Source organism: Erpetoichthys calabaricus, chromosome 12 (genome assembly GCF_900747795.2).
Source record: "Erpetoichthys calabaricus chromosome 12, fErpCal1.3, whole genome shotgun sequence".
In the NCBI taxonomy this organism is placed as follows: Eukaryota; Metazoa; Chordata; class Cladistia; order Polypteriformes; family Polypteridae; genus Erpetoichthys; species Erpetoichthys calabaricus.
Window position 1 is genome coordinate 6,860,728 of NC_041405.2, and position 25,617 is coordinate 6,886,344.

The following is a 25,617-nucleotide window of genomic DNA, read 5'->3' on the forward strand; positions in this document are numbered from 1 at the left end:
ATATACAAATTAACCCTTTACAGAAAGATGGTGCTTGGTCAAGTAATTGTTCAATAAGGAACTATACAACCCATTAAAGAATCAAAGTGCCATTAAAGAACCAGTATTTTTAAGGGTCTAGGGTGAACAAGACTGTTGAAGTACCTCATAGGTTAATATCCACTCCTCAAACTTGGCGCATCACACATTCCTTTCATTTTTTTCTCTACTGTGCACAGCTGCGATGCCATCGAATTTGCATTGGCAACCGCACACAAGTAAAATTGGTTATTACTAATAAAATCACATGAATGCTTGAAGTTGCGAAAACTAAACACGCAAATGTTGAGGGTCGACTGCTATTAATGAAAAAAAATTATTTCCTGTCCTCGTAATTCAGTAAACGTAAAGGATACGTAACCCATCCGACTTCACTTACCTGTGAAGTGACAGTTGATACAGAAAATGTGTAGCCATAATACCTTCTTCCTTTTGGAAATGATCCACAAATCAACATTGTCTGCTGATGCAACTCTAATTGTAAAGAATGCGTAATATTCTCCGTCTTTTCTCTGGATGTAAGAGAGTCAACAAAATAAAAAAACCCAAAACACCTTCAGACACAACTCTCAAGTTAACGTGTTTATCTGACTTTCTTTTTGTTATTCGCTAAACGTAAAGAACACCCAACACTCCTTCACTCGTTGTGGTTTGAGTAGCCTAAAAACACTCAACTCTTACAATACGGATGTAATTCGGTAAATGTAAAGGTACACGTCACTCTTCTGCATTCATCTGTTGGTGTGACGCAGTCAACGTAACAAAAAACATAATTTCGCCATCATATCCAACTAATTCATGCATAACGCATTTTATTTTCTTTGGACTAATTTTTTTTTTAACGTAAAGAAAAATCCCCTTTCTACCCTTCTCTATGGATGGGATTCGAGTGTTCTGAAAATCGTACAACCTTTAAGCTGCCGAATGTAAAAAATGTGCAACCCACCCACTCTGTTCTCTGTTTATGATTCAACCAAAGTAAAAAAAAAAAAAATGAATAAAAAACGTAAATCTAATTTTGTCTTGTTGGATATAATTAAATAAACATGAAAGTATGTTCACTTTTCACTCCATATGATTCTGAAAATGCACTACCTTTACGTTATTGTCTGTAGACACTTTTTAACTAAAACACGTAAACCCCGTCACTCCTATGATTATAACTTATGATACTATCTTCTCTTGCACTTTTAGACTATCGTAACTCACCAACAACAAAATATGTAATTTAACTGTATTCTCTGTGGACGTAATTCATCAAATTTTATTTAAGTAAAACAAAAACTAAACAAATCCACTCTGTTGTCGATAAATTCAGGTGATCAGATGTTAAAAGCGTAGCCCATGACGGTGTACCAGAGACACACTGACATTCCAAAACTGATTACAAGGTGACCTGCTCAGTTTCAAAGGGAGTGGGATCCTGTAACAAAGGAGGCAATAGTTGTAGGCATTGATACGTTTTGCTGCTTTGTTTAAAAAAAAAAAAACACTTTGTATCTTGCTGTATTTTTTTTAAACTATTCTGCCACTTTTTTTGTTTCCTTTCTAAAGAGCACCTCAGAATGTGTGAAAAATGTGAAATGGATGGAAAATGAAACATGTGCACCAGCCTGCATTGTGTGATGAGAGCTTTCTTCTTCTTTCTTTATTCCAAATGAGTTGCGATACGAGGGTTTTGGTTTTGAAGAATCGTCGTGAGTAGAATGACAAAATGAGAACCGTCTGTGTTGTGTACATCCAACTGGAAAAAAATCCAAAATGTTTTGTTTCCCAGTTTGCTGCTTCTTGGTCCGAGAAGACCTATTTTTGACTGCAAACTCCTAGAAAGGAAATCTGACTGCGGTATGCAGAAAAGCTCAGCACTCCTACTAAATTAAAGGGTGACCTCATTCGGCTTGATGGTGCACTTTTGTTTTACTTTCAGCTTTGGGCCTTTACTCACTAACTGGCCCATATATAGCTACTCTTTCTCTCTCTCTCTCTCTCTCTACACACAATCCTAAGCCTAAAAGTGCAATGGTGACGTGTTTTTGTCATGCCTTATTTTCAAACCTATATAGTGTATATATATTTGGTATCGTTCTTTAATGTGATGTTGTTAGATTTTCAGATTCTTACTCCGTTTTTAAATTATAAACTAAAACAATATCAAGACCTTCCATCCCGCGAGATGAGACTTAGTGCCTTATGATTTAACACCGCCCGGGGCTGGAAATAAAACACAAAGCGTAGGACAGCTGCTGTACAGGCTTTCAAGTGCGAGATGCACATCACGCTGCATGGCAGCAGCAGCAGCAGCAAGCCAGCAGATGATCGAGCAAAGAGGAGGTAAAATAAAACTGTTTCCCATTGTATCACCGTTTAAGAGGGGGTTTTGGAAGAGTGACCGCATCTCCTTGGGGTGCGTTCAGACCCCCTCTTCACAACGTGTGTGGCAGAGATGCGAAGTGAGCAGGGGGGAACCCCCTAGTAGCGTCTATTAAAAAAAAAAAAAAATTCACCCCTTGGACATTTTATCGTTATACAACGTTGTATCACAGTGGATTTAATTTGGCTTCCTTGACACTAACCATTTTATAAGTTCACTGGTGACATGCACCCAACATAAAAGGTTAGTTGGTACCTGTAAGGTTCTTTTCTAATTGGGGGGGAGGAAGAAATATTAAAATTTAATTACGGAACTTCCCCCTGTGTCGTCCTTATCGTATCCCACGTATTCAACCCTTGGGTCCTCGAATGGCTGGATGCTCACTAACTGGGACTGTCTTTTACTTTAATCTAGTTTACCACTAATGGAGAACTTCACAAAGGCACGCCCTTAAGCCTTTAAGGGACCGCAGACGGTCAAGGAATGAACAATTGTAGCATTCAGCAATGCTAGAAATCAATAAATCGGACACAGTAAGTTTAAGCTTTTACTGAAAAATGTAATTTACTGGCATAATAACCAATAACATACACATCATTAAGAACAGTGCAACTTGGTGGGGTCATATAGTTTTTATTCAGTCCCACATGGCCCAATCCCTTAGTTATATTGATTATATAGCCTTAATCAAAAAGTGAAAAGAAAGATTTCTTGCCAGAGATTGAGCTCTTTGGAAAGTATCCACCAGCTAAGCAGATAGCGAGCTCCATTTGAGCCTTGCAGGGCCAGACGTGATTCTGAAATGAGAATTTGTGTCTGGGGACAACTCATAAAAAAGGCTGTAGTGAATAGCAGCAAAATCCACCACCACAAAGAAGTTACACCCACCGGTCATCTTCCTAAAATGACCCCTCCACCCCACACCCATTACTTCAGTCCGTACATCACAAACCGATGGGGCTTCAGGGAGAGATAGCGAAAGAAACTGAACAAAAGTCCTGACGCTGAGAGAAAATAAAATGCTAACCTTGTATTAATTTAGGAGCTCTGAAGAGAGAGATTTTTAAAAGTTCAGGATATTTCTGCTTTTGCTTTTTCTTTAACCTCAAATCCTGTTTTCACTTTTTCATTGAGGTATTGAGTGCTGCCTGATATGTGGAAATGAAATGATTTTCGCACAAGGCTGTAACGTAACAAAATGTTAAAAAAGTGAAGGGGTCTGAATACTTTTGAGTCCAGTTTTGTTTCTGTGATTCCCCCTTTTAAACCACCAAGCTTGTGATTTACAAATCTAACACTTTAGCAATCTCAGTGGCACAGAATTTGCAATAGAACAACTCCTCTGACGGAGGGCAAAACTTCATAGTTTACCAATATGCAGTACCTCAGAATCGAAAGCAGTCATTTAGGAGATCCTCCTTTCACTTTTCTACAGTTCTACAGCTATACATTTTCACCACAAGACCACACTGTCTGCTTAGAATATTGTTCTTTTTTTCCTCAGGTTTCAGTTTTTATTAAGTATCATGAATGGCAGGCTCCATCAAAAGAGAATTTGCAGTCATATATAAAGTCAAAATCTATGTGTCACTGATCTTCTACAGGTTAACACAACTTGGGCATGGAGCACACTTTAACATTTTTCATCTCTGCAAATATTAGTGAATTTATTGCTGAATTTAATACACTAAGAACATGCAATGTGGGGCATTGTGCTCCCAAACCAACTCTGACCCATCAAGGGATGGACTCCTCAAGACCCCTGAAGGTGCCCTATGGTATCTGGTGCCAAGACATTAGCAGCAGACCCTTAAAGTCTTGCAAGTTGTGAGTTGGGACCTACGTGGATTGGATTGGATTTTCCAGCACAATGCCACAGATGTTCACTCGGATTGAGATCTGGGGAATTTGGAGGCCAAGTCAACACATTGAACTCTTTGTCATGTTCCTCACACCCTGTAAGAACTGTTCAGGAATGGTTTGTTGTCCTGCTAAGAAGAGGCCACTGCCATTGTGGGAAAACTGTAGCAATGAAGGGGTGTATGTGGACTGCAACAGTCTTTAGACAGCTGGTATAAATCAAAGTAACATCTTTATGAACGCCAGGACCAAAGGTTTCCCAGTAAAACATTGCCCAGAGCATCACACTGCTTTGCACCAGCTTGCCATCTTCCCATTGTACACTTCCCCAGGTAAATGACGCATGTGTACCAAATGTAATTCATCACACCAGACCACCTTCTTCCATTGTTCCGTGGTCCAGTTCTGATGCTCACATACCCACTGTAGGTGCATTCTGTTGTGGACAGAGGTCAGCATGGTCACTCTGCCAGGTCTGCGGCTACACGGCAGGTTGCGATGCACTGTATGTTCTGACAGCTTTCTTTCATGACTAGCATTAAGGTTTTCAGCAATTTGCGCTACAGTAGCTCTTCTGTGGAATCGGACCAGACGGGCTAGCTTTTGCTCCCCACGCACATCAGTGAGCCTTGGGCGCCTATGGCTCTGTCGCCGGTACACCAGATGACCTTCCTTGAACTAATGTAGGTGGGTAATATTAATACATTTTATTTTTTATACCGCCTTCCCATACTAAAAACTGCATATTGGAAATACCCTACAAGACCTGACATTTTGGAGATGCTCTGACCCAGTTGTCTAACTGTCACACTTTGGCCCTTATCAAAGTCACTCAGGTCCTTACGCTTGCCCATTTTTCATGCTTTCAACACATCACCTACAAGAATCGATTCTTCACTGGCTGCCTAACATATCCTACCCCTTGACAGGTGCCACTGGAATGAGACAATCGACAAGAAATGCCATTCAGCCCAAAAGGCTCATCCATCCTGTTCTCCTATAAGCATGCTGACCATGAGGAAGGTGCTATATAAGTAAAATCTACAATACTGATAATAATAGTAATAATAACTAACAATACTAATATTACTAATTATTATTATTATACATTCAAATAATAAATGTTTATTCTTAATGTTTTCTTTTTAATTTTTTAAACTTTACTAGCTCCTTCTTAACTGGGTATATTTGATGTGGGCTTACATATGTGACTTCTTAACTTTATGTATTAAACAATCGCATTTAATCTTTCTAATTTTACTCTGTTTTATCTACAAAAGTCAACTCCAAAGTTATCTAATGGGATGCATAACACGATTGTGGCATACAGTGGTGGCTCTGAGGTAGGGATCTGCACTGGCAATCGGAAGGTTGCCGGTTCGAATCCTGTAAATGCCAATAGAGACTCTGCTCTGTTGGGCCCTTGAGCAAGGCCCTTAACCTGCAATTGCTGAGCGCTTTGAGTAGTGAGAAAAGCGCTACATAAATGCAAAGAATTATTATTATTAGTTAAGCATTCATTACAAGTTTAATCTAATGAATGATATTTCCCAATATATCAAGAATCTGAAAAAAAATAAACATTTGCTTTACTTGATATTATAAAATGAACTCCAAACTGATGCCGTTTGGTGAAAATGCGGAATTTCTTTTGGCGACAGACCATTGACTTTGCAATTCACATGTGCCGAGATACCAAAGGGATATCATCCTCCTCTTCCTCATCTTCTTCAAGCACCTTGAGCATGGGAAAGGCACTATATAAATAAAATGTCCTATTACTATCATCATCTTCGTTCTACCTGCTTCCCGCATACTTTGTTTTTTTTTTTTTTTTTGTATTTTAATGCTTTATTTAAGCAATAAAAGTTCACATACAGTAAGTACTCAAGTAAATTGTAAGGAATAGAATATACACAATTCAATAAACATATTACTGTCCGCTGTGGCAGCCCATAACGGGAGCAGCCGAAAGAAGAGGAAGAAACATATTACTATACATTTATTATTCATTTATGACCCGTGTTACTATATATTTGTGATTTCTGTTAACAAAAAAATAAAGTACGTGAGAATAGATATAGAATTTTGTTAGTATAGGCTAAGTACAGTTCCATTGTTTTAACTGATTTTTTTATTTAAAAGATGAAGAAAATGTTTTACATCCGTCATAAAAATAACAGATTTTCTTTCTGTGAATTTACATTTTTGGATATTAAATCTTCATAAACATAAAATTAAATTTCTCTTGTAGAAGGCATTCTCATTACTGTCTTCATGCTCATGGCAACCACAAAGTAATATTTCTAAAATAAAGAGAAAGTCCGATAATACAGTTATATTATTATCAATGAAAGGTGATGTCTTTCCGAAGTTTATGGATATAACAGCGGGTCCAAACTAAATGAAGCGGAGTTTCTGGATGCAATTTACAAAACTGAACCTTTTCGGTCAGTGCCGCATCTATATGTATTTATGTAAGAAGTTTCTAACAGGATAACCTTTATGAGTTATCTTAAAAGATTTTTTATTGTAAGAAAATGATATAGTTGCCAAACTCTTTTAAAGTTAATCATTTGAACGAAATTATTCCCATAATTACCGATGTAATATTGACAAGAAACAAAACATTTATTTCAAATCCTTTTCAACCAGGAACTACCAAACAAATCTTACCGAAAGGAGGATGAGTTTGTTCAGGAGGGGATGTCCAGCCCCGAATACAGTTTCGGATTCCTTTCAGTTTACAGATCTGTTGCGTCTTGATAGAAATTCCAGATTAACCGTACAACAGACCCTCGTTATTGCGTAATTAACTCACCTGTATTGAATACCCGTTCATATAATAAGATTTATTTCTGAGTAAGATATTAAGATTCTTGCAAAATAAAACATGCATGTGGAGAAAAACGTTGTGCTTGTATACACTAACCCATGCCAAGAAGGTATGCCAGACATTTAATTAGACATTAAAATTAAGACACCCCCAAGCCGATCTCCCTTCGTTCCGCACAGCCTGGGTGACAGCAGCCATGCCCACCCGTGACTGCGCCTCCAGCCTCTGATAGGCCAAAGGAGCGCCCCCTGGCGCGCGGAACAGCGCTCGAGTGCGTGCGCCGGCGCCTCATCTCGTCTCCCCTCCCCCGCAGGTCCTAGCGCCGGCACGATCAGGCGTGTCTCTTGCGCGCTGTGAGGACTGCGTATCGGCGGCAAGCTGGACGAGCGTTTGCTTCGGAGCTAACCCAGGTAGGTTTTCACACTTTTTCCGGTACAGCAGGGTCATTTCACCGAGTTTGTGCACGTTGTTCCGCTTCGGTTTCGCTTCACTAGGCCTCCTTTCCGGCCGGAGGTTTGTCTGGTCCTAAAGCCAGCCATTTTGACAGCTGCCGTGTGTTGAGCGTTTTCGCTTCGTGGGGATACCACACCGGAGCGCGCACGTTCATCGATAGCGACCCACTCATATACATACACATTAAGGTTGCATTCTTAAGAGTGAGCGTAGCGATGATGGACCAAATGTGACACCGTGTTTTGGGGTTCTTGGACGGCTCATTGTTGCAGCCGCGAAGTAAAAGGGCGCGCCTTACCACTCCACGCCCCGCTCGGGTCCCTAACGGCCAGCCATTTTTGGCGGCGGGGTTCCCCAGCTGCGCGTCGTTGGGCGAGAAAAAAAGGCCGCGGGAAATCCTGTGCGCGGGCGGGAACGCGAGTGTGGGAGTGCGTGCGCGCGCGTGCCTGGGGCGCGGCCTGGCAGGAGATCGCATTCATGTCAATCAGACGAGCGGCAACAGAACACGCAGTGTTGACAAAAGCTTGTATCCAGTTATGGGGGTACAGTGGCAGAGCCCATCACAGACAGAATGGCGCACCAGTGGGACCAAATGAAATTGGAAAGCAGCATGGGTTTTTGTGGGTTATGAAGAAAAAAAAAAACGAAGATTTGGGAAATGTACCGAAATGAAGACTAGGCAGGAGAATTAAACCCAGAGCGCAGGATCTGTAATAATCCTTCATAAATATAATTTGGGGATAAATGTAATTTGTAGGATTACATTTTGCTGTATGAAAAGTAATAGAATACTGTGTGTTCTTGCAAGTCAAGTAAGGCTTATTGTCATGTGTACTCTGCGAAATGAAATACATACTTGCATATCTCCTCGGAATATTTGACAAATGCAATAAATAAAAAGTGTTCTTAGCACGGAACGTATACACAGACACATACAACACACATTTTTAAGTGTGACATATTTAAACACTATGTTTATTACATTGCTGTGTTTGAATTCTCACAATTGACTGTTCAACAACCTTACGACTTATGGAGAGAAACTTTCAAAGTCTACTGCTGCTGAATGTGCCGATGGCCCTGAATTGTTGGCAAGAAGGGAGGAGTGAGAAAGTGGCTGTGCAGAATGGCCAAGGTCTTTAATTATCATGTCTGTCTTTCTAAGGCAGCAGAGTGTTAAATATGCCCTGAGCAGAAGGAAGTTGGGTGCCAGTAATATTCTGTGCCACCTTCAACATCCTCTGCAGTTCTTTACAATCTTGAACCGAGCAGATGTTGTGCAGCCAGTGACGATGGACTCCTCCATGCACTTGTAGAAGTTTGTGAGAACAGTTTATTAACAGAACTCTGGCGCAACATTTTTTATTATTTAGATGTGTCAGGATGGCATGAAGTACAAGGGACATGGCATCCTCTGTGGATTGGTTGTTGTCATACAGTATGTTAACTGGAGGTGATTATGACTGTATGGAATATTCTATTTATTTATATATATTTTTACAAAGACCTCCAGTCAGGCACCACTTTGTTTCTGTCATGTCACTATGTTGAGCACTACACTTTCTTACTACAGAGTGTTTTGTCACCACTGTTCCTTCTGGCATGGCACTGTGTCAATCACTACACATTTCTGTTACAGAGTTGTTTGTCACCACTGTTCTTTCATCCATGTCTCTTTGTCCATCAATGTCTGTATTGTGGAACTGACGATCAGCACAACCTGTGCAGTTTGCTTCATGGAGTTGTTCTTGGCCCCGCTGTTATTCTTCTCCTATCAGTCATGGTGTGTACATGCCTGCCTAAGAAGGACCCGAAGCACCTGGGGCAGTAGCGCCTTTCACAAAACATGGCAGACCAGGTCATCCAGCTGAGGCTGCTGCAGTGACTTTCACTGCCATCTGATGTCATTGCTGCCGCTTCTTTCCTTATAGACACAGTACCTTCTCGAGTGTTTTCCTGTCAGCAATGCTGTGTGTTATTGCCACCAGCTGTTGTTTTCCTGTCTTCGGCACAGCTGTCTGCAGTTCTGTTCCCATCAGAAATTGCCACAATTGTTTGTGACAGTGCAGCAGTTCTCTTTCAGCCACGGCATACTGCTGCCCTCCACTAGAAGGAACTTGAGCACAATTCCGTGGCCAACGTATCCTGCACAAACAGTTCATGGTTCATGTTATGGGTATCATACCATATGCTTTCAATTGAGACCAAGATCAAGCTTGAAGCTTCAATGGTTCATGAGGTGGCTCAAAATTCTTTTTCATTGTGTTCAATTTGATTGTATGATATTCATAAAACCATTACAATACTCTACAATACAATAACATGACATCACAGTTTTAAATCTGTTTAATCCAGTTTAGGGTCATGCAGGACCAGAGCCTATTTTGCCAGAACTCGGTGCTAATCTCATACATGCCCAATATGGAGTTCCCAAAGTGAATGACTTCCACCACATCCACTGTGTATTTGCTCTCAGATTCCGCTTACTCTGAAAGATATGACTGTTAATCCATCTGGTGATTTTAAGCTGTTCTGTGTGTTGGTGTGTGTACCATGTGACAGACTGATGACCCAACCAATGAAGTATCCACACATGAGTGTAATACTTGTTGTAATTTGGATGGTGTTCATGCACATGTTGCAGAAGGAATGTAATTAATTTCCAGAACATAACATAACAGTTGTCCACTGTAGTGTCACGCAAAGCCTATTTCTGCAGCACTGGACTCAAGACAGGAAACTGGTATGTACAGTACGTTATCCCATTGCAGGGCCCTTACAAGCATGGAATCACAATGGGAGGGACGTGTGGAAGTAAAACATACATCTCTCTATTATAATAAAAAAAATCCTGCGACGAGACTTTTTGGAAGGTATTTTCAAGTCCTGCAAGTTGAGACCGTGGCTATGAGATTTTTTCAAGTCACGCCCTCCTCTCAATCATTTTCAACCATGCACATGGTCCTCTCACCTCTCATTTGTGTGACTGCTTTTGACAGACACATTTTCTGCTCTCCCAGCTCTTACAAGTTTTAACTTTTTCTTCACTTTATGTTCCCAATTAAAGAAGTTGTGTTACGTCCAAATCTTATTGAAGAATTTCATCACAAATGGTTATCAGAAGAAAAAAATGAATATATGGGCAATCCCAGCAGCGAGAAACGATGAAATCAAATGAATTAATGCGAAAATTGTCAATCAGTTACACAGCAAATTGGTTAAATGCATATCAATAGTCTATGCTGAAACAGTTGGTGGCGATCATGCGGAAGATGAAAACATCAACTTACAATATCTCGAAGAATAGCTACAACCGTTAACACCGTCCAGTCTTCCACCACCCGAATTAGTGTAGAAAGAAGATGTTTCCAAGAAAAGTAAAGTAGTACATCTTCAGGGGATAACATTAGACACCAAAGGAGATCTGGATATGCCATTCATATTAAAACGTTAACAGTTTCCCGTTAGAATAGCTTTTCCAAAGACAATTAACAAATCTCAGAGCCAAACATTTGAAAAGTCGTTTTATTTAATAGAGAATAAGAAACAAGATTCAATCACGGGCAGTTATACGTTGCATTGTCATGATGAAAGTCCAAACACACAATCAAAATTCAGTGCGATTTTGACAAAAAATTTAATTCAAAAAACTGTTTTTTACTGAAGTTTTTCAGTAAAAGTATAAGTTTAAAAAGTATTTGCATGTTAATTTCAAAGCCAAACAGAACGAAATCGTATTACGCAAAGAATACCTCTAACGCAACATGAAACATAATTTGCTTTCAAATTATTACTTTTTACTCTTTTTTAATATGGTTAATTGCTGTAATTTGAAATAGTTCTATTATGAATATGTAACAATTCCCATGAAAATAAAAATCTGTTTAAATTGTACAATTGCACTTCCCTACGCAAGCAACAGAACCGCAAAGAGGCTAGCGTGTAGCGCAGACACGGGGGTTTGCACTATAACGACGACGACTAGATCCAAACTTTGAAACCAGGCTGCTGCAGCTGTAAAGCAGTAACATTTTGGCCATACCGTACTCGAATGTATGTTTTTATTAAGTGACACAAGCAGTGGTAATTTTAGTAAATTTTGACACCTTTAAAATCTGTTCTTTACATTTATAATTTCCAGAGACTTGTACAATATTTGTATTCCCAGCATTTCTTTCATTTAACCTGGCGTTTTAAGACGCAAGTGTGAACATGAAAAGCCAGGTTGGGTCTAAAGTGTGGGTTAGTGGAATTGATTTTGGGGGGCCAGACCAATGAGAGTGAATGTGATTTGAAACTAGCTTTTTCACTCGGATGTTAATATTTAATTGTTTTGATAAAATAAATTGTGTGAGATGCATTTATGTTTTTGTTTTGTTTTTTTCATTACTGCAGATTTACACCACCTCCAAGATTACTGAAAGATAGCCTTCCTGGAATCAATGGCATCTCCAAAGCCTGAACCTATTCCAGAGTTTGAGGCAGTCACCAAACAGGAGGAAGGGCATAGCGATGAAGACAAAAAGGACACTCCTCCACCTCTTCCATCAGCCAAGGGCAAACGGGCCAAGCCAAGTCGGAACTTCAAGTGTTCGGCCTGCCGCAAAGTTTTCCCGAGCCTGTCACAGCTCCACTCTCACCGCGCTTCTCATTCCAAGGAGCGTCAGCACCGCTGCACTCAGTGCAGCAAAGCGTTTGAGAGCAGGGCCCAGCTGTCCAAACATCTGCGCTCACACTCCTCGGACCGACCCTACCAATGCTCGCTGTGCCACAAGGCTTACAAAACAGCAGTAGAGCTTCGCAACCACTCGCGCAGTCACACTGGCGAGAAACCCTTCATCTGTGTGGAATGTGGCAAGGCCTTCATGCAGTCCATCTGCCTGCGTATCCACATGACCCAGCACACGGGGGAACGGCCCCATGTGTGCAACCAGTGCTCCAAAAGTTATCCTACGTTGTCCAAGCTCAAGGTCCATCAGCGCACACATACAGGAGAGAAACCCTATGAATGTGCTGAATGTGGAAAGGGGTTTGCAGACCCATCTGTGTACAGGAAACACCGCAGGAATCATCAGGGTCACCGGCCCTATGTGTGCAGCCAGTGCGGCAAGACCTACACCGAGCTGAAGGACCTGAAGAACCACCAGCGGTCGCACACTGGGGAGAAGCCGTACCTCTGCTCAGACTGTGGCAAGGCCTTCTCCCGCTCCTCTTCTTTGGCCTGCCACTTGCGCATTCACTCCGAGAGCAAGCCATACAAGTGCACGCAGTGCGGCAAGGACTTCACCCAACTCTCCTCATATCAGAGCCACCTGCGCACGCATTCTGGTGAAAAGCCGTTTCTCTGTCCCCAGTGTGGCAAGATGTTCTCTGACCCCTCCAGCTTTCGCCGGCATCAGCGAGCTCACTCGGGTGTTAAGCCTTATCAGTGCGACAAATGCGAGAAACGTTTCCGGCAGCCGGCTGACCTGGCAGTCCACCAAAGAATCCACTCCGGGCAGCGACCTTACAAGTGCCAGAACTGTGATAAAGCCTTTGTGGCTTCTTGGGATCTCCGGCGCCACATGCTGGTTCATAGTGGTCAGCGACCCTTCTCTTGCCTTGAGTGTGGGAAAGCCTTCCCAGAACGTTCCAGCTTAAACAAGCATCTGCGGGTTCATTCCGGAGAGAGACCTTTCAAGTGCAACCTGTGCTGTAAGGCTTTTGTCGTCTCGTCCAGCTTACGCAAACATGAGAGGACACATGTCATCGACAAGCTAATTGCTGACCCCACATCAGCAGGTGGGAATGAAGTAGCATTGGTCAGTTTGGATGAACCGGCCCCCATGGATGAGACCCCACCCCCCGCAGATGGCGGCAAGTTTTCGTGCGATCAGTGCGATGCTGTGTTCGATGTCTGGACCTCTCTACGGTCTCACGAGCGCATCCATTCCACGGAGGCAACTTACTCCTGTGCTCACTGTGGTGCCATCTTCAGCACTCTGGCAGAGCTGCGGAAGCACGAAAAGACACACCCCCAGCCAAGAAGCCACACCTGCAACACGTGCGGCAAGGCATTCCTTAACAAGGCTGGGCTTCGCAAGCACGAAAGGATCCACTCAACCGAACGGCCACACACCTGCTCCCTCTGCGGCAAAGGTTTCCTATTCCCGGCCTATCTGCGCAAGCATGAAAAAACCCACAAGGATGGGTCCTTAGACATCCTACCTGATGCCACCAACCATCTGCCTCTGGTCCAGTCACAGGCTGGAATCACCACCGCCATCCCAGTTTCCATTAGCACCTTCCAGAGTTTAGCCACTGCAACCGCTGTGTACCTGGACAAGGCGTCCGAAGTGCAGTGGGAGGATGTTGAAGTCCATAAAGTGACTGAAGACTTTAGCAAACACTGTGAGGAGCCCAAGTGAACCAGTCAGTCGGGAGTGTAAGATAAAGCATATCGTTAGGGCGCCCCCTACCCACTGTCAATGTAAGTTAGGAAGAAAAATGAATGGATGAAAAAAATAATTGTAGTTTCATACCCCACAGTCCTGTTCCATCATATGCTGTTGCAGAAAATGTTAGTTTTGACTTTATTTTTATACCTTCTCTTCATACTCTGAATTTCAGAGCTATCAATTGTGGAATGACTCAAGAAAGAAACACTGATTAGCTGCTTAAGACTTGTTTGTAAGAAGAATTCCATTTAAGAAAAAGTTTCCAGGTTCACAATGGAAGCAGAAACTATAAAAACAAATACCTGTGACTTTTTTTTTTTTTACTTATAGAAAAAAATCATTTATGCTTCAAAACATAATGGCAAAGCAATAATGTCTTAAAAGTCGTGCCTTTTGTATTTTTCATGTGAAACACTAGAAAGGGAGAATTATCTAGGCAAGAGAGTTGGGGGGGAAAAAGAAAGAATGATACGTTATTATTCAACACTAGGGGGCAGTATGAACCCCAGAATTACTGTAATAGAGTTGATTGTCCTCAATGTGATTAACTGCGTGGGATTTTCTTTGTCATAGCATTTGGTGGGTGGGGTACAAAATTGTTTAGGTGGCTTTTGAGAGGGATTATGGAAAATCTCTAAAGCTGCAAGAATTTGCCAGAAAAGTTAAAGTGAAAGAAATTCTTACTTTGGTGCATGCTGATGTTGAGGGACTAATCGAAACTGAGAGAATTATGAGAGAAGGTGACCTAACTTGACTCTGTGGGCACTGAAAGGTCACTCTCAGTATGACATTGTGACATGTTCGTTATTAAGTTCTTGATCATAAATATTTTTTGCTATAACAATCATTGCTGGAGAAATGAATGGCATGAAAAGAGAGAGTTTGATGGATGCTTTAAACTCTGGTTGCCCAATGAAATATAATTATTATTATTATTATTTTAATCAAAGATGTGTGATTGTTTTATTTTATGTTGGAGGTGAATTTGGGAGATTTTGTATGAGCAGGATGTCAAGGACACAAATGTTCGATTGAACAATGAACTGAAAAATTCCACTGTGCTGCTCTCCCTTTGTATATGCTATGCTTAACTCCTTCATCTTTATTTATTTGTAATGCATTTTCTTGACAAAACACCTTTGTTTAATGGAGGACTTCGTCGGTAATGTACCCGCAGGTAAAATGTATGCATATCAGAATAAAAAGAGTACATTTGTACGCTCATGCAATAGAAACCTGACCTTCATGTTGATGGCTTCTAAATGAAACTATTAACTGTACTTTGGCTGGAACACATTTCAGGTCTGAGCAGCGTAACCAAGTGTGGCAGTGAAGCAAAGAAATCTGGTGCCGCATGAAGCTACTTGAGGAGCATTTCCTGGAGGGAGGTGAGTGATATCGACAGCCGAGCTGTTTGTTCAGCCATCCATTCTGACATGGCTGGGTGTGACATTTAAAAATCTTCACCTCCTGTACCAACCATGGAGGATTGAGTTTAATTCTATAATAAAATCATAAGAAAGATAGGAATTCAGATTTCAATGTGGCGTTCTGTGGGATTCACTAGTGACTATTTTGGAGGTAGGGGTTAGGCATATCTCATCACAAAAAAAAGGCTGCAGCATCAGCCTGTATTGTTCATGGAAAAATAAAATAAAAATTTAATAGGTCATAGCCACCACTTCCTTGATAGCTAATGCATGTGTCGCAATGCTCAAGTACACTCGGCCTGTCACAGAAAGGATACCCTAACTGTCGAAAGACCACTTAGTCATGCCAGTTGAAACCACTCTTATCTTTTTTTGACTTGATTAGTTGTATTTTTGCTTTCCTTACAGGTGACAGGACTCGAGTTTTCGTCTCTGGTGTCCAATGAGAGCAACATGGCAGGACTGAGGCTTAGTCTACACTAACCAAGGTAAATTTGTGCCTCCGCAGTTTTCCATTCACACTGGTGTGGAATGACAAAACCATGTAAATCTTTCCTTTATTGTCAAAGAGCAGTGTTTTCTTATGAATCATAATCAAAGTAAATCAAAAAGTCAAAAGTACAAAGAACACCTGAGAAAAGCACTAAAGGGGGTTTCTTTGTCTGGCTAGACAGTATACAACTGTTTTTTAAAGGTTATAATATGAGTATAAGCCATGGAAAAAATACAGACTAGGAGTCCGGGCAAAATATTTAACTGTTTCAAATCACATTTCCCTTCTGTCGATGCACGGTAGTTAGGAGAAAAATCCCCATGAGAAAAGCAAGATCACCAAGGGCATCATCACGGCAAAACTGAAGCTGGTGGCTGAATCACATGAGAATCACACTACATACTTTTTAAAAGCTTCATCTTCTAACATCCACACTTGCTATGCGGAACCCGACATTTTCTGTTTTACACGTAAAGGGAGAGTATTATAGAAAATACTAGGTTTTGGTGGTCAAAAATATTACATCGTGGATTAGAGGCCAAAGTGAATTAAAAAAAGTTTTTATAAATGTATTTGTCTTTGTGGGAACTAAGCTTCAGCCACATATCCTACTTGAGATGGTGTCAGTGGATATTAAGCTTGTATCATTACTGATATTCCATTTAGGGTTGAAGACTCCCTCAGTGAATTCCTCAGCAAATGTAAATGTCACTGTTACCCAGAATCATTCAGGTGAATGTTTAACCAGAATGATGGCACATCGGGCAGCTAACAGAGGTTGCTACTGTTGCAGAAAAATCCCCTTTATAGATAGTAGCCCGTTTGGCCACTTACTTGAGATTACGTCCACACTATTATGTCTTAACTAGCTGTACCCCGTGGCTTCACCCACATAGTAATGAAACAAGACAAACTTTAAAAATCGATGGATGTTGCCACGCTATCTGATCGTGTTCAGCTCTGACGGGAAAGCACATTGCCGTAATAATTCCTGCAATCAGCAGCTACTCTCTAAAACACATGGAGCTCTGATCTCTCTCTCAAAAACATCAAACATTACACCTTAACAATCTGTAGATGATAATGTCTGTTGAACAAACAGGTATCACTAGCTAAACGAAGGCAAGGTGCACTCCAACACATGGTGAGACGTAGACCAACTCAAACAGAGGCTGGCGAGTGAATGAGGAAGGCCCTGCACCCCTGCTCTCGGCCCACAGCCACTCTGCTGGATTTGCATAAATACATCGGTACCGCAAGCGAAGTATGGTACTTAGCGCGATGAGAGAAGTTGCAAAATCAACTGGAAAGTTCAAGTAAACTATAGAAAACAACCAGATCTAAATCTGTTAAGTAATTCTCTCATAAAAAGCGGACAGACATATGGACAGAACGTGCTTGAACCACAAAATTTTTAAAACCGTTTCTTAGCGAGCACCTATGGGCCAAGGGTAACCTACATTACAAATTTCAAGTCCTCATGGTTCGGGAGATTTCATGATGAGTGAATCAGTGGTATATATTGTCACAAAAACAACCATAAGGCGCTGAGAAACGTTGGGGCAGCCACCCGTATAATTTTTCCCGGCTGCAAAATTGATTCCAAAGAACAGACATGTTCACACAACAGAGTCTAAAACAGAACTGCATCATTATACATAAGATGGCAGCTTTAAAGGCCAGTAGAGGATGTGATGTCATCAGGACCGGAAGTGACGTCATTGGCTGCCCCAGAGCCAGGCGGGATTTCCCTAGAATGGTCTGCAAAAGATCGAGAGGGAGAATTAGTGCACCTCGCCACCCCCTGGTCCGGCGTGGAATTACATGTACTCCAGCCCTTTTGTTGTCTCCTAAACACGCGTGTGACAACATATATATATATATAAAGTAGAGTCTCGCTTATCCAACATTCTGTATTATCCGACGTCCCACCGAAGAAAAAAAACGCATCAATCGGCAACAAGAACTGCAAGTTGCGAGCGTGAGCGTAATCTATTTTTTGTTGCGAAGTTCATTTTTTCAGTTGAATTTTTCTGTTGTTTTGTTGTAAAACATGATTACAGTGGATTATGTGGCTGGCCCTCTCTGGCGCGCGCGTGTGTGTGTGAGTGCATGTGCGTCTCTCTCGCGCGCGTGCGTCTGTGTCTCTCGTGCGTGCGTGCGTGAGTGTGTGTGTGTGTGTGTGTGTGTGTGTGTGTGCGTGCGTCTCTCTCGTGCGTGCGTTTGTGTGTGTGTGCGTGCGTCTCTCTCTAGCACGCGCGTGCGTGCGTACGTCTGTCTGTCTCACGTGTGTGTGTGTGTGTGTGTCTCTCTCGCGCGTGTGTGCGTGCGTGTGTCTCTCGCGCGCGTGCATGTGTTTCTCTCGCGTGTGCGTCTCTCTCTCTCTTGCGCATGCATGTGTCTGTCTGTGTGTCTCTCTCTCTCTAATGCTGCACAGGGAGAGACTGAACAAATGCGGAAATCATCGGTGCGCACAAACCGAAAGGGAAGCTGGCTTGTTCCTATACTGAGTGTGTGGTCGTGCACAGAGGCAAAAGTTTGGCAAATTTTTTGGTCATAACCCGATTTGTACGTGTTCAGAGATGTTCGTGAACTGAGGTTCCACTGTATTAGGCTCGCAATGTGTAAAATTATAACATAGTTTGATGTTTAATAGGCTTTTTCTTAACACTTCCCATTATCTGACATTTTCACTTATCTGATGTTCTGCCGGCCCGTTTATGTCGGATAAGCGAGACTCTACTGTGTGTGTGTGTGTGTGTATGTATGTATATATATATATATATATATATATATATATATATATATATATATACAGTGGGTACGGAAAGTATTCAGACCCCCTTCAATTTTTCACTCTTTGTCATATTGCAGCCATTTGCTAAAATCATTTAAATTAATTTTTTCCCTCATTAATGGACACACAGCACCCCATATTGACAGACAAAAAAAAGAATTTTTGAAATTGTTGCAGATTTATTAAAAAAGAAAAACTGAAATATCACATGGTCCTAAGTATTCAGACCCTTTGCTCAGTATTTAGTAGAAGCACCCTTTTGAGCTAATACAGCCATGAGTCTTCTTGGGAAAGTTGCAACAAGTTTTTCACACCTGGATTTGGGGATCCTCTGCCATTCCTCCTTGCAGATCCTCTCCAGTTCTGTCAGGTTGGATGGTAAACGTTGGTGGACAGCCATTTTTAGGTCTCTCCAGAGATGCTCGATTGGGTTTAAGTCAGGGCTCTGGCTGGGCCATTCAAGAACAGTCACAGAGTTGTTGTGAAGCCACTCCTTCGTTATTTTAGCTGTGTGCTTAGGGTCATTGTCTTGTTGGAAGGTAAACCTTCGGCCCAGTCTGAGGTCCTTAGCACTCTGGAGAAGGTTTTTGTCCAGGATATCCCTGTACTTTGCCGCATTCATCTTTCCCTCGATTGCAACCAGTCGTCCTGTCCCTGCAGCTGAAAAACACCCCCACAGCATGATGCTGCCACCGCCATGCTTCACTGTGGGACTGTATTGGACAAGTGATGAGCAGTGCCTGGTTGTTTCCACACATACCGCAGTTAAGGCCAACTCCCGCATGGAGTTTGCTAAAAGACACCTGAAGGACTCTGAGATGGTGAGAAATAAGATTCTCTGGTCTGATGAGACCAAGCTAGAACTTTTTGGCCTTAATTCTAAGCAGTATGTGTGGAGACAACCAGGCACTGCTCATCACTTGTCCAATACAGTCCCCACAGTGAAGCATGGCAGTGGCAGCATCATGCTGTGGGGGTGTTTTTCAGCTGCAGAGACAGGACGACTGGTTGCAATCGAGGGAAAGATGAATGCGGCCAAGTACAGGGATATCCTGGACAAAAACCTTCTCCAGAGTGCTAAGGACCTCAGACTGGGCCGAAGGTTTACCTTCCAACAAGACAATGACCCTAAGCACACAGCTAAAATAACGAAGGAGTGGCTTCACAACAACTCTGTGACTGTTCTTGAATGGCCCAGCCAGAGCCCTGACTTAAACCCAATCGAGCATCTCTGGAGAGACCTAAAAATGGCTGTCCACCAACGTTTACCATCCAACCTGACAGAACTGGAGAGGATCTGCAAGGAGGAATGGCAGAGGATCCCCAAATCCAGGTGTGAAAAACTTGTTGCAACTTTCCCAAGAAGACTCATGGCTGTATTAGCTCAAAAGGGTGCTTCTACTAAATACTGAGCAAAGGGTCTGAATACTTAGGACCATGTGATATTTCAGTTTTTCTTTTTTAATAAATCTGCAACAATTTCAAAAATTCTTTTTTTTGTCTGTCAATATGGGGTGCTGTGTGTCCATTAATGAGGGAAAAAATTAATTTAAATGATTTTAGCAAATGGCTGCAATATGACAAAGAGTGAAAAATTGAAGGGGGTCTGAATACTTTCCGTACCCACTGTGTGTATGTGTATATATATATATATATATATATATATATATATATTCACGGCATTCGAAGTCTGTGTCACAATCTGATAGTGTGGGTGGTTACCTACCAGGTAACGCTTTGTGGTTGGCCAGCAATCTGCTAACATCCGCCACGGTGCCCTCAGTTTGTGAAGAGCAGATCATAGAATGGTTGAAATAGTTTACTGTCAAATAAATGCGAAGAGTACACGACATGTGTTTCGCCCTCATTCTGGGCTCATCAGGTGTACACACTCCACTGCACTCCCTCTCGGGAATCGAACCTCGGACGTCAGCGTCAGAGGCGATGCCCCTAACGTTGCGCCACGGGGTGTGGTTCGTTTATTTGACAGCATGTAGATCGGGGTAATTACATTCACGGCATTCGAAGTCTGTGTCACAATCTGATAGTGTGGGTGGTTACGACGTCCGAGGTTCGATTCCCGAGAGGGAGTGCAGTGGAATGTGTACACCTGATGAGCCCAGAATGAGGGCGAAACACGTGTCGTGTACTCTTCGCATTTATTTGACAGTAAACTATTTCAACCATATATATATATATATATTAAAATAAGAACACAAGACTTTTTCATCAATCAACATTCACAAACTCTTGTTAAAATCTTAGCAAAAGCGCCCACGCTTTTATTTTACGAGTGATGTATGAGAGACTTATTTTTTACTTTTTAGTACACTTTTTAACTTAATACAAGCGTGGTTTTTAAAAAGTATTTTTATATATATATGTTTTATTATTGCTGCACTTTTAAGTTTTCTCTTTCATCCCCAAGGATGTTCAAGCTTCATTGTCAATTCTAAACTGGACCCCTTCTTGGCTGCTCATCCTCCCAGAGAGAGCAGCAGGTGGACTCGACCTCGGGTACTTTTAATTACAGAACAACCCTTTTAGCGAGTGTAGCTGAAGGAGAACTCTTGTAGTATTGCCACATTCACGTAGTACGGTGAAGTTCGGCTTGCACACCAAACCAACTTGCAACTCTCTGGCACCATGATAGACAAAACTGTAATAAAATAATGTAGTAATCCCGTTGTGAAGTGCGTCCTGGTAAGCTAAAACTGGGTTATAAGGATTTGTGAGGGAAAATCAGAGGCTCAGTAGTATGAATTGTGGGATCCACAGTGACAGTTCAAGGTTCAAGGTTGCTTTATTTAGTCATGTTTACACAAGAAAACATGAGATGCCATTTGTACCTATAAGAGTGCCTGTTATGGAGCAGCAGGCTCTTTCCCTCGGCCCTTGTCTGTTACAGGCCAGATGTGAGTGTTGGTTTGTGTACGAGCGGACCCTCTGATGGACTGGCACCCTGTCCAGGGTTGGTTTCTGTCTTGCTCTTGATGCTGCTTGAAATGGTTTTTGGTGTCCCCATCCTGAAGTGACTCACTTCTGCCCACTCCTTTTTGCATGATACAAGTGCTTTCCGGAAATGAGCATTTGTGAAACTCTTGAGTGGGTGCTTATTTGAAATTAAATTATAAATTATACGCTTACCCCAATTTGAGAGTATAAGGGTATAGCTGCCAGGTAAGAGGAAAAGAGGATGGCCCAAGAGAAGGTTTATGGATGTGGTGAGTGAAGACATGCAGGTGATGAGTGTTGCAGAACAAGATGCAGAGGACAGAGTGATATGGAAGAAGAAGATCCACTGTGACCACCCCTAACGGGAGCAGCCGAAAGAAGAAGTTATACTTTAAATGGACAATTTTAAATTCTTGAGATGATCCCTTCTCAGAGTTTCCTAACTGCTTCTTTTTTCGTTCAAGGGTTCGTTCAGAAGTGGGTCACACTCCCCTTCTGACGGCTTCATTAATATTTTCACACTTTCCCACCCCTGCATGGTGGTATGTTACTTAAGAAGTGCATAGTGGGTTTCTTGAAAGTGAAACATGGTCTCTCTTTATTGGTGACGAAGAAAATGAGAAATTCAATGGAAATGGCCAGGCCTGTTGGGTGTCTCCTGTAAATGGCCAGCAGTCTTGACACCTTTAACTTTCCTTCACATCACCAATTCCACGTATTGTTAAGCTGCTTTAGAAGTACGCATCGGGTTTCCAGGAAATGGAAAAGTTTGTAGCATTGTAGCGGTCAAGACCAAAGTCAGCCGTTTCATGGGAGGGTGGGCTTCTCACCCTTGCACCTGTCATGATGTTTAAAACCTCAAAAGAGTTTTCTCTCTAATATCTTTAATTAATCATTAAAGGTTCTGAACAGTTTGCACTTCCATTGCAAGTCTTCCACGATGTACCGCTGGAGAGTTTTTCTTCGGGTGTTTTGTTTGTCGGGGCAGGCGTTAAATCGGCTTTGCTGTGTGTTTTTGTGTTTTTGAGTCTGCGTTGTTTTGTCATTTAATGTTACCTTTAAATTACAGCACTTAATTTCATTTGCAGTTTGAAAGCATTTTAAATGATTACATACATTTTGCTTTGCACGTAAGAACAGGTCGAATCAGGACATGTCTAATGAGGACAAGTAGAAAAGCTGGCAAAAATCAGAGAGCAGTGCTAAAGAGAACAACCAGTAAAAATGTGAACTGGCCGGTGATGGGAGGAATGTCCGCAGGGCTACACGGGTGCAGAAGATCTTAATGGAGAAGGCAGGCAGGGTGTCTTCTAAGAAGGAGATCAGGAGGTGAAACGTAATTCAGTAAACGATTGAAGGTTTGTAACAAAGACACCAGTCCTCTTTTAACAATGAGAATACAAAGTAAGAGTCCTAAAGAATAAGCTTGAAATTTCTCAAATCAAAGTTATTTCCTCGCAATCGTGGTATGTATTAGTTTAGCATAGTAGTACCAGGGTGTTGTACCGTGTTGGCCATTATGGACGTAGGAGAAGTTAAGCAAAGTGACCCCATTTATTGGCCACCTAGAAAGATTACAATATGCAAGCTTTCAAGGCAACTCAGGCGACATGTACAGTGGGTATAGAAAAGAATCCCCCCTTCGAAATACAGTAATCCCTTGCTACTTCGCGGTTCACTTTTCGCGGATTCACGACTTTGCGGATTTTATATGTAAGCATATCTAAATATATAACGCGGATTTTTCGTGGGTTTCTGCGGACAATGGGTCTTTTTACTTCTGGTATTTGCTTCCTCAGTTGGTTTGCCCAGTTGATTTCATACAAGAGATGCTATTGGTGGATAGCTGAGAAGCTACCCAATCAGAGCACGCAGTTAAGTTCCTGTGTGCTGCTGATTGGCTCAGCGACGGAGTGCTGCATTAACCAGGAAGTCTCATTCAGCATTAACGTGCTCCTGCTACTGCATTCAGGGGATTATCACCTTCATCGTCATCATTTTTACTGCGCAGCATATTCATCACCATCATCACGTCATATATAGCTACGTGTACTTCGCTATACAGTAAGTGTAAACTTATCTACTGATTTCATATTGCTTAGCAGTTGTCCCTGTTATTAATAGAGTAAAGGGTGGGTTGTAAACAATACAGGGAGGGTTTAAAAACGTCCAAATACACGTTAAATAATTAAATAAATATGATGTTCCTACTTCGCGGAAATTCAGTTATCGTGGTCAGCCTTGGAACCTATCTCCCGCGATAAGTGAGGGATTACTGTATTCCCATTTTGTTGCTTTACAGCCTTAAATGAAAACACACAAACTAATATTTTTCCCAGCTTTACTTACTCAATGCAATCTCTAACATCCAAGTGAAAGATATCACAGCTACAGTTCAGAAGAATTAAAAAAAAAAAAATGACCTACTGAGATTAAAGGACCCCCCCCCCTAAACTCAATCAGGTGTCACTGCCCACCATTCCCATTACGGTTACTGGCTTCCTTCCACCAGTGATCAATTGTCATAAGTGTGATTAGTGAAGCTGTTCCTGGTCCATTCATTCCCTTCCATGGCAGTGCCACTGACAGCACACAAGTGACTATGGGTGGCAGGCCACTTTCAAAAGATCTCAGGGATAGAGTTGTGGACAGACATAAGGCAGGAGATGGAGACCAAAAACATCTCAAAGGCTTTATCAATCCCAAGGAGCTCAGTAAAGTCCATCATAAAGAAGTGTTTGCTGCTACTAAGACCCTCCCTGGATCCTCCAAACTGGATGGAAGAGCAAAGAGGAAAATGGTAAGAGAGGCCAATGGCCACCCTGAAGGAGTTACAGGATTTTATGGCACAGAGTGGTCATTAATGGTGTGCAAGCGCTCCACCATTGTGGCTTGTTCAGGAGGGTCGCACTTCTCAAGAAAGGCCACATAAAGGCTTGTTTGAGCTTTGCTAGAATGCATCTTGAAGATTCTGATGCCAAGTAGAAAAAGGTCTTATGGTCAGATGAGCCCAAAATCAAACTATTTGGCCTCGATACCAAACGGTACACCAATGCAGCTCGCCATCCACAACACACCATACCTACAGTAAAGCATGGAGGGGGCAACATCCTGTTGTGGGGGGCCTGGGGCTCTCGTTAGGGTAGAAGGAAAAATGGATGGGGCAAAATACCATCATGTTCTGGAGGAAAACCTGCTACCCTCTGCCAGAAAGTTGAAGATGGGCAGAATGTTCACCTTTCAACACGACAATGACCCGAAACACACAGCAATATGGACCACCCGGTGGCTGAAGGAAAAAAAAAGGGAATGTCCTGGTGTGGCCAATCAGAGCCCAGACCTAAATCACACTGTGGAAAGATCTGAAGATAGCAGACCACCAACGCTCACCATCCAATGTGACCGAACTTAAACTGTAAAGAAGAGTGGGGAGCAAATATTACCCAATCTAGATGTGCAAAGCTGATAGAGAAGAATCAACAGACTCAAGACTGTCATTAAAGCAAAAGGGGGGTCAACAAAATGACACTGACATTGGGGGGCTGATCCTTTATTAATCTCAGTAGGTCTTGTTTTTGATTTTTTTATAATTTTTCTGAACTGTATCTGTGATATCTTTCACATTGAATAAGTAAAGCTGGGAAGAAATATTGGTTTGTGTGTGTGTGTTCATTTAAGGCTGTAAAGCAAAAAAAATGGGAATATTTCAAAGTGGGGGGGGGGATTCTTTTCTATACCCCCTGTAAGATGTCTCACCTGAAGGTGTTTCAGTGCTGTATGTGTCCTAATGTCTGTATAAGCACAGAGAACTCCATTTTTGATGTTACTCTCGCTTGAAGAAGAGGCCTGAGTTGCCTTCGAAAGCTTGCATATTGTAATCTTTCTAGTTAGCCAGTAATTTGTGTCATTTTGCGTAACTTCTCACTAGTTTGGCACATTAATTCTC

General features: G+C 41.9%; 1 protein-coding gene across 1 annotated transcript in view; it reads left to right on the forward strand.

Moving 5' to 3' along the window:
• The window catches only part of znf646 (zinc finger protein 646), a 64,819-nt gene extending 49,507 nt beyond the window's left edge, over window positions 1-15,312 (forward strand). Inside the window, exon 4 of the mRNA XM_051934891.1 lies at window positions 11,984-15,312. Coding sequence (XP_051790851.1) covers window positions 11,984-13,966 — 1,983 coding nt within the window. The 3' untranslated portion in view covers window positions 13,967-15,312. The remainder of the gene's footprint in view (window positions 1-11,983) is intronic.
• The last annotated feature ends 10,305 nt before the right edge of the window (window positions 15,313-25,617 follow it).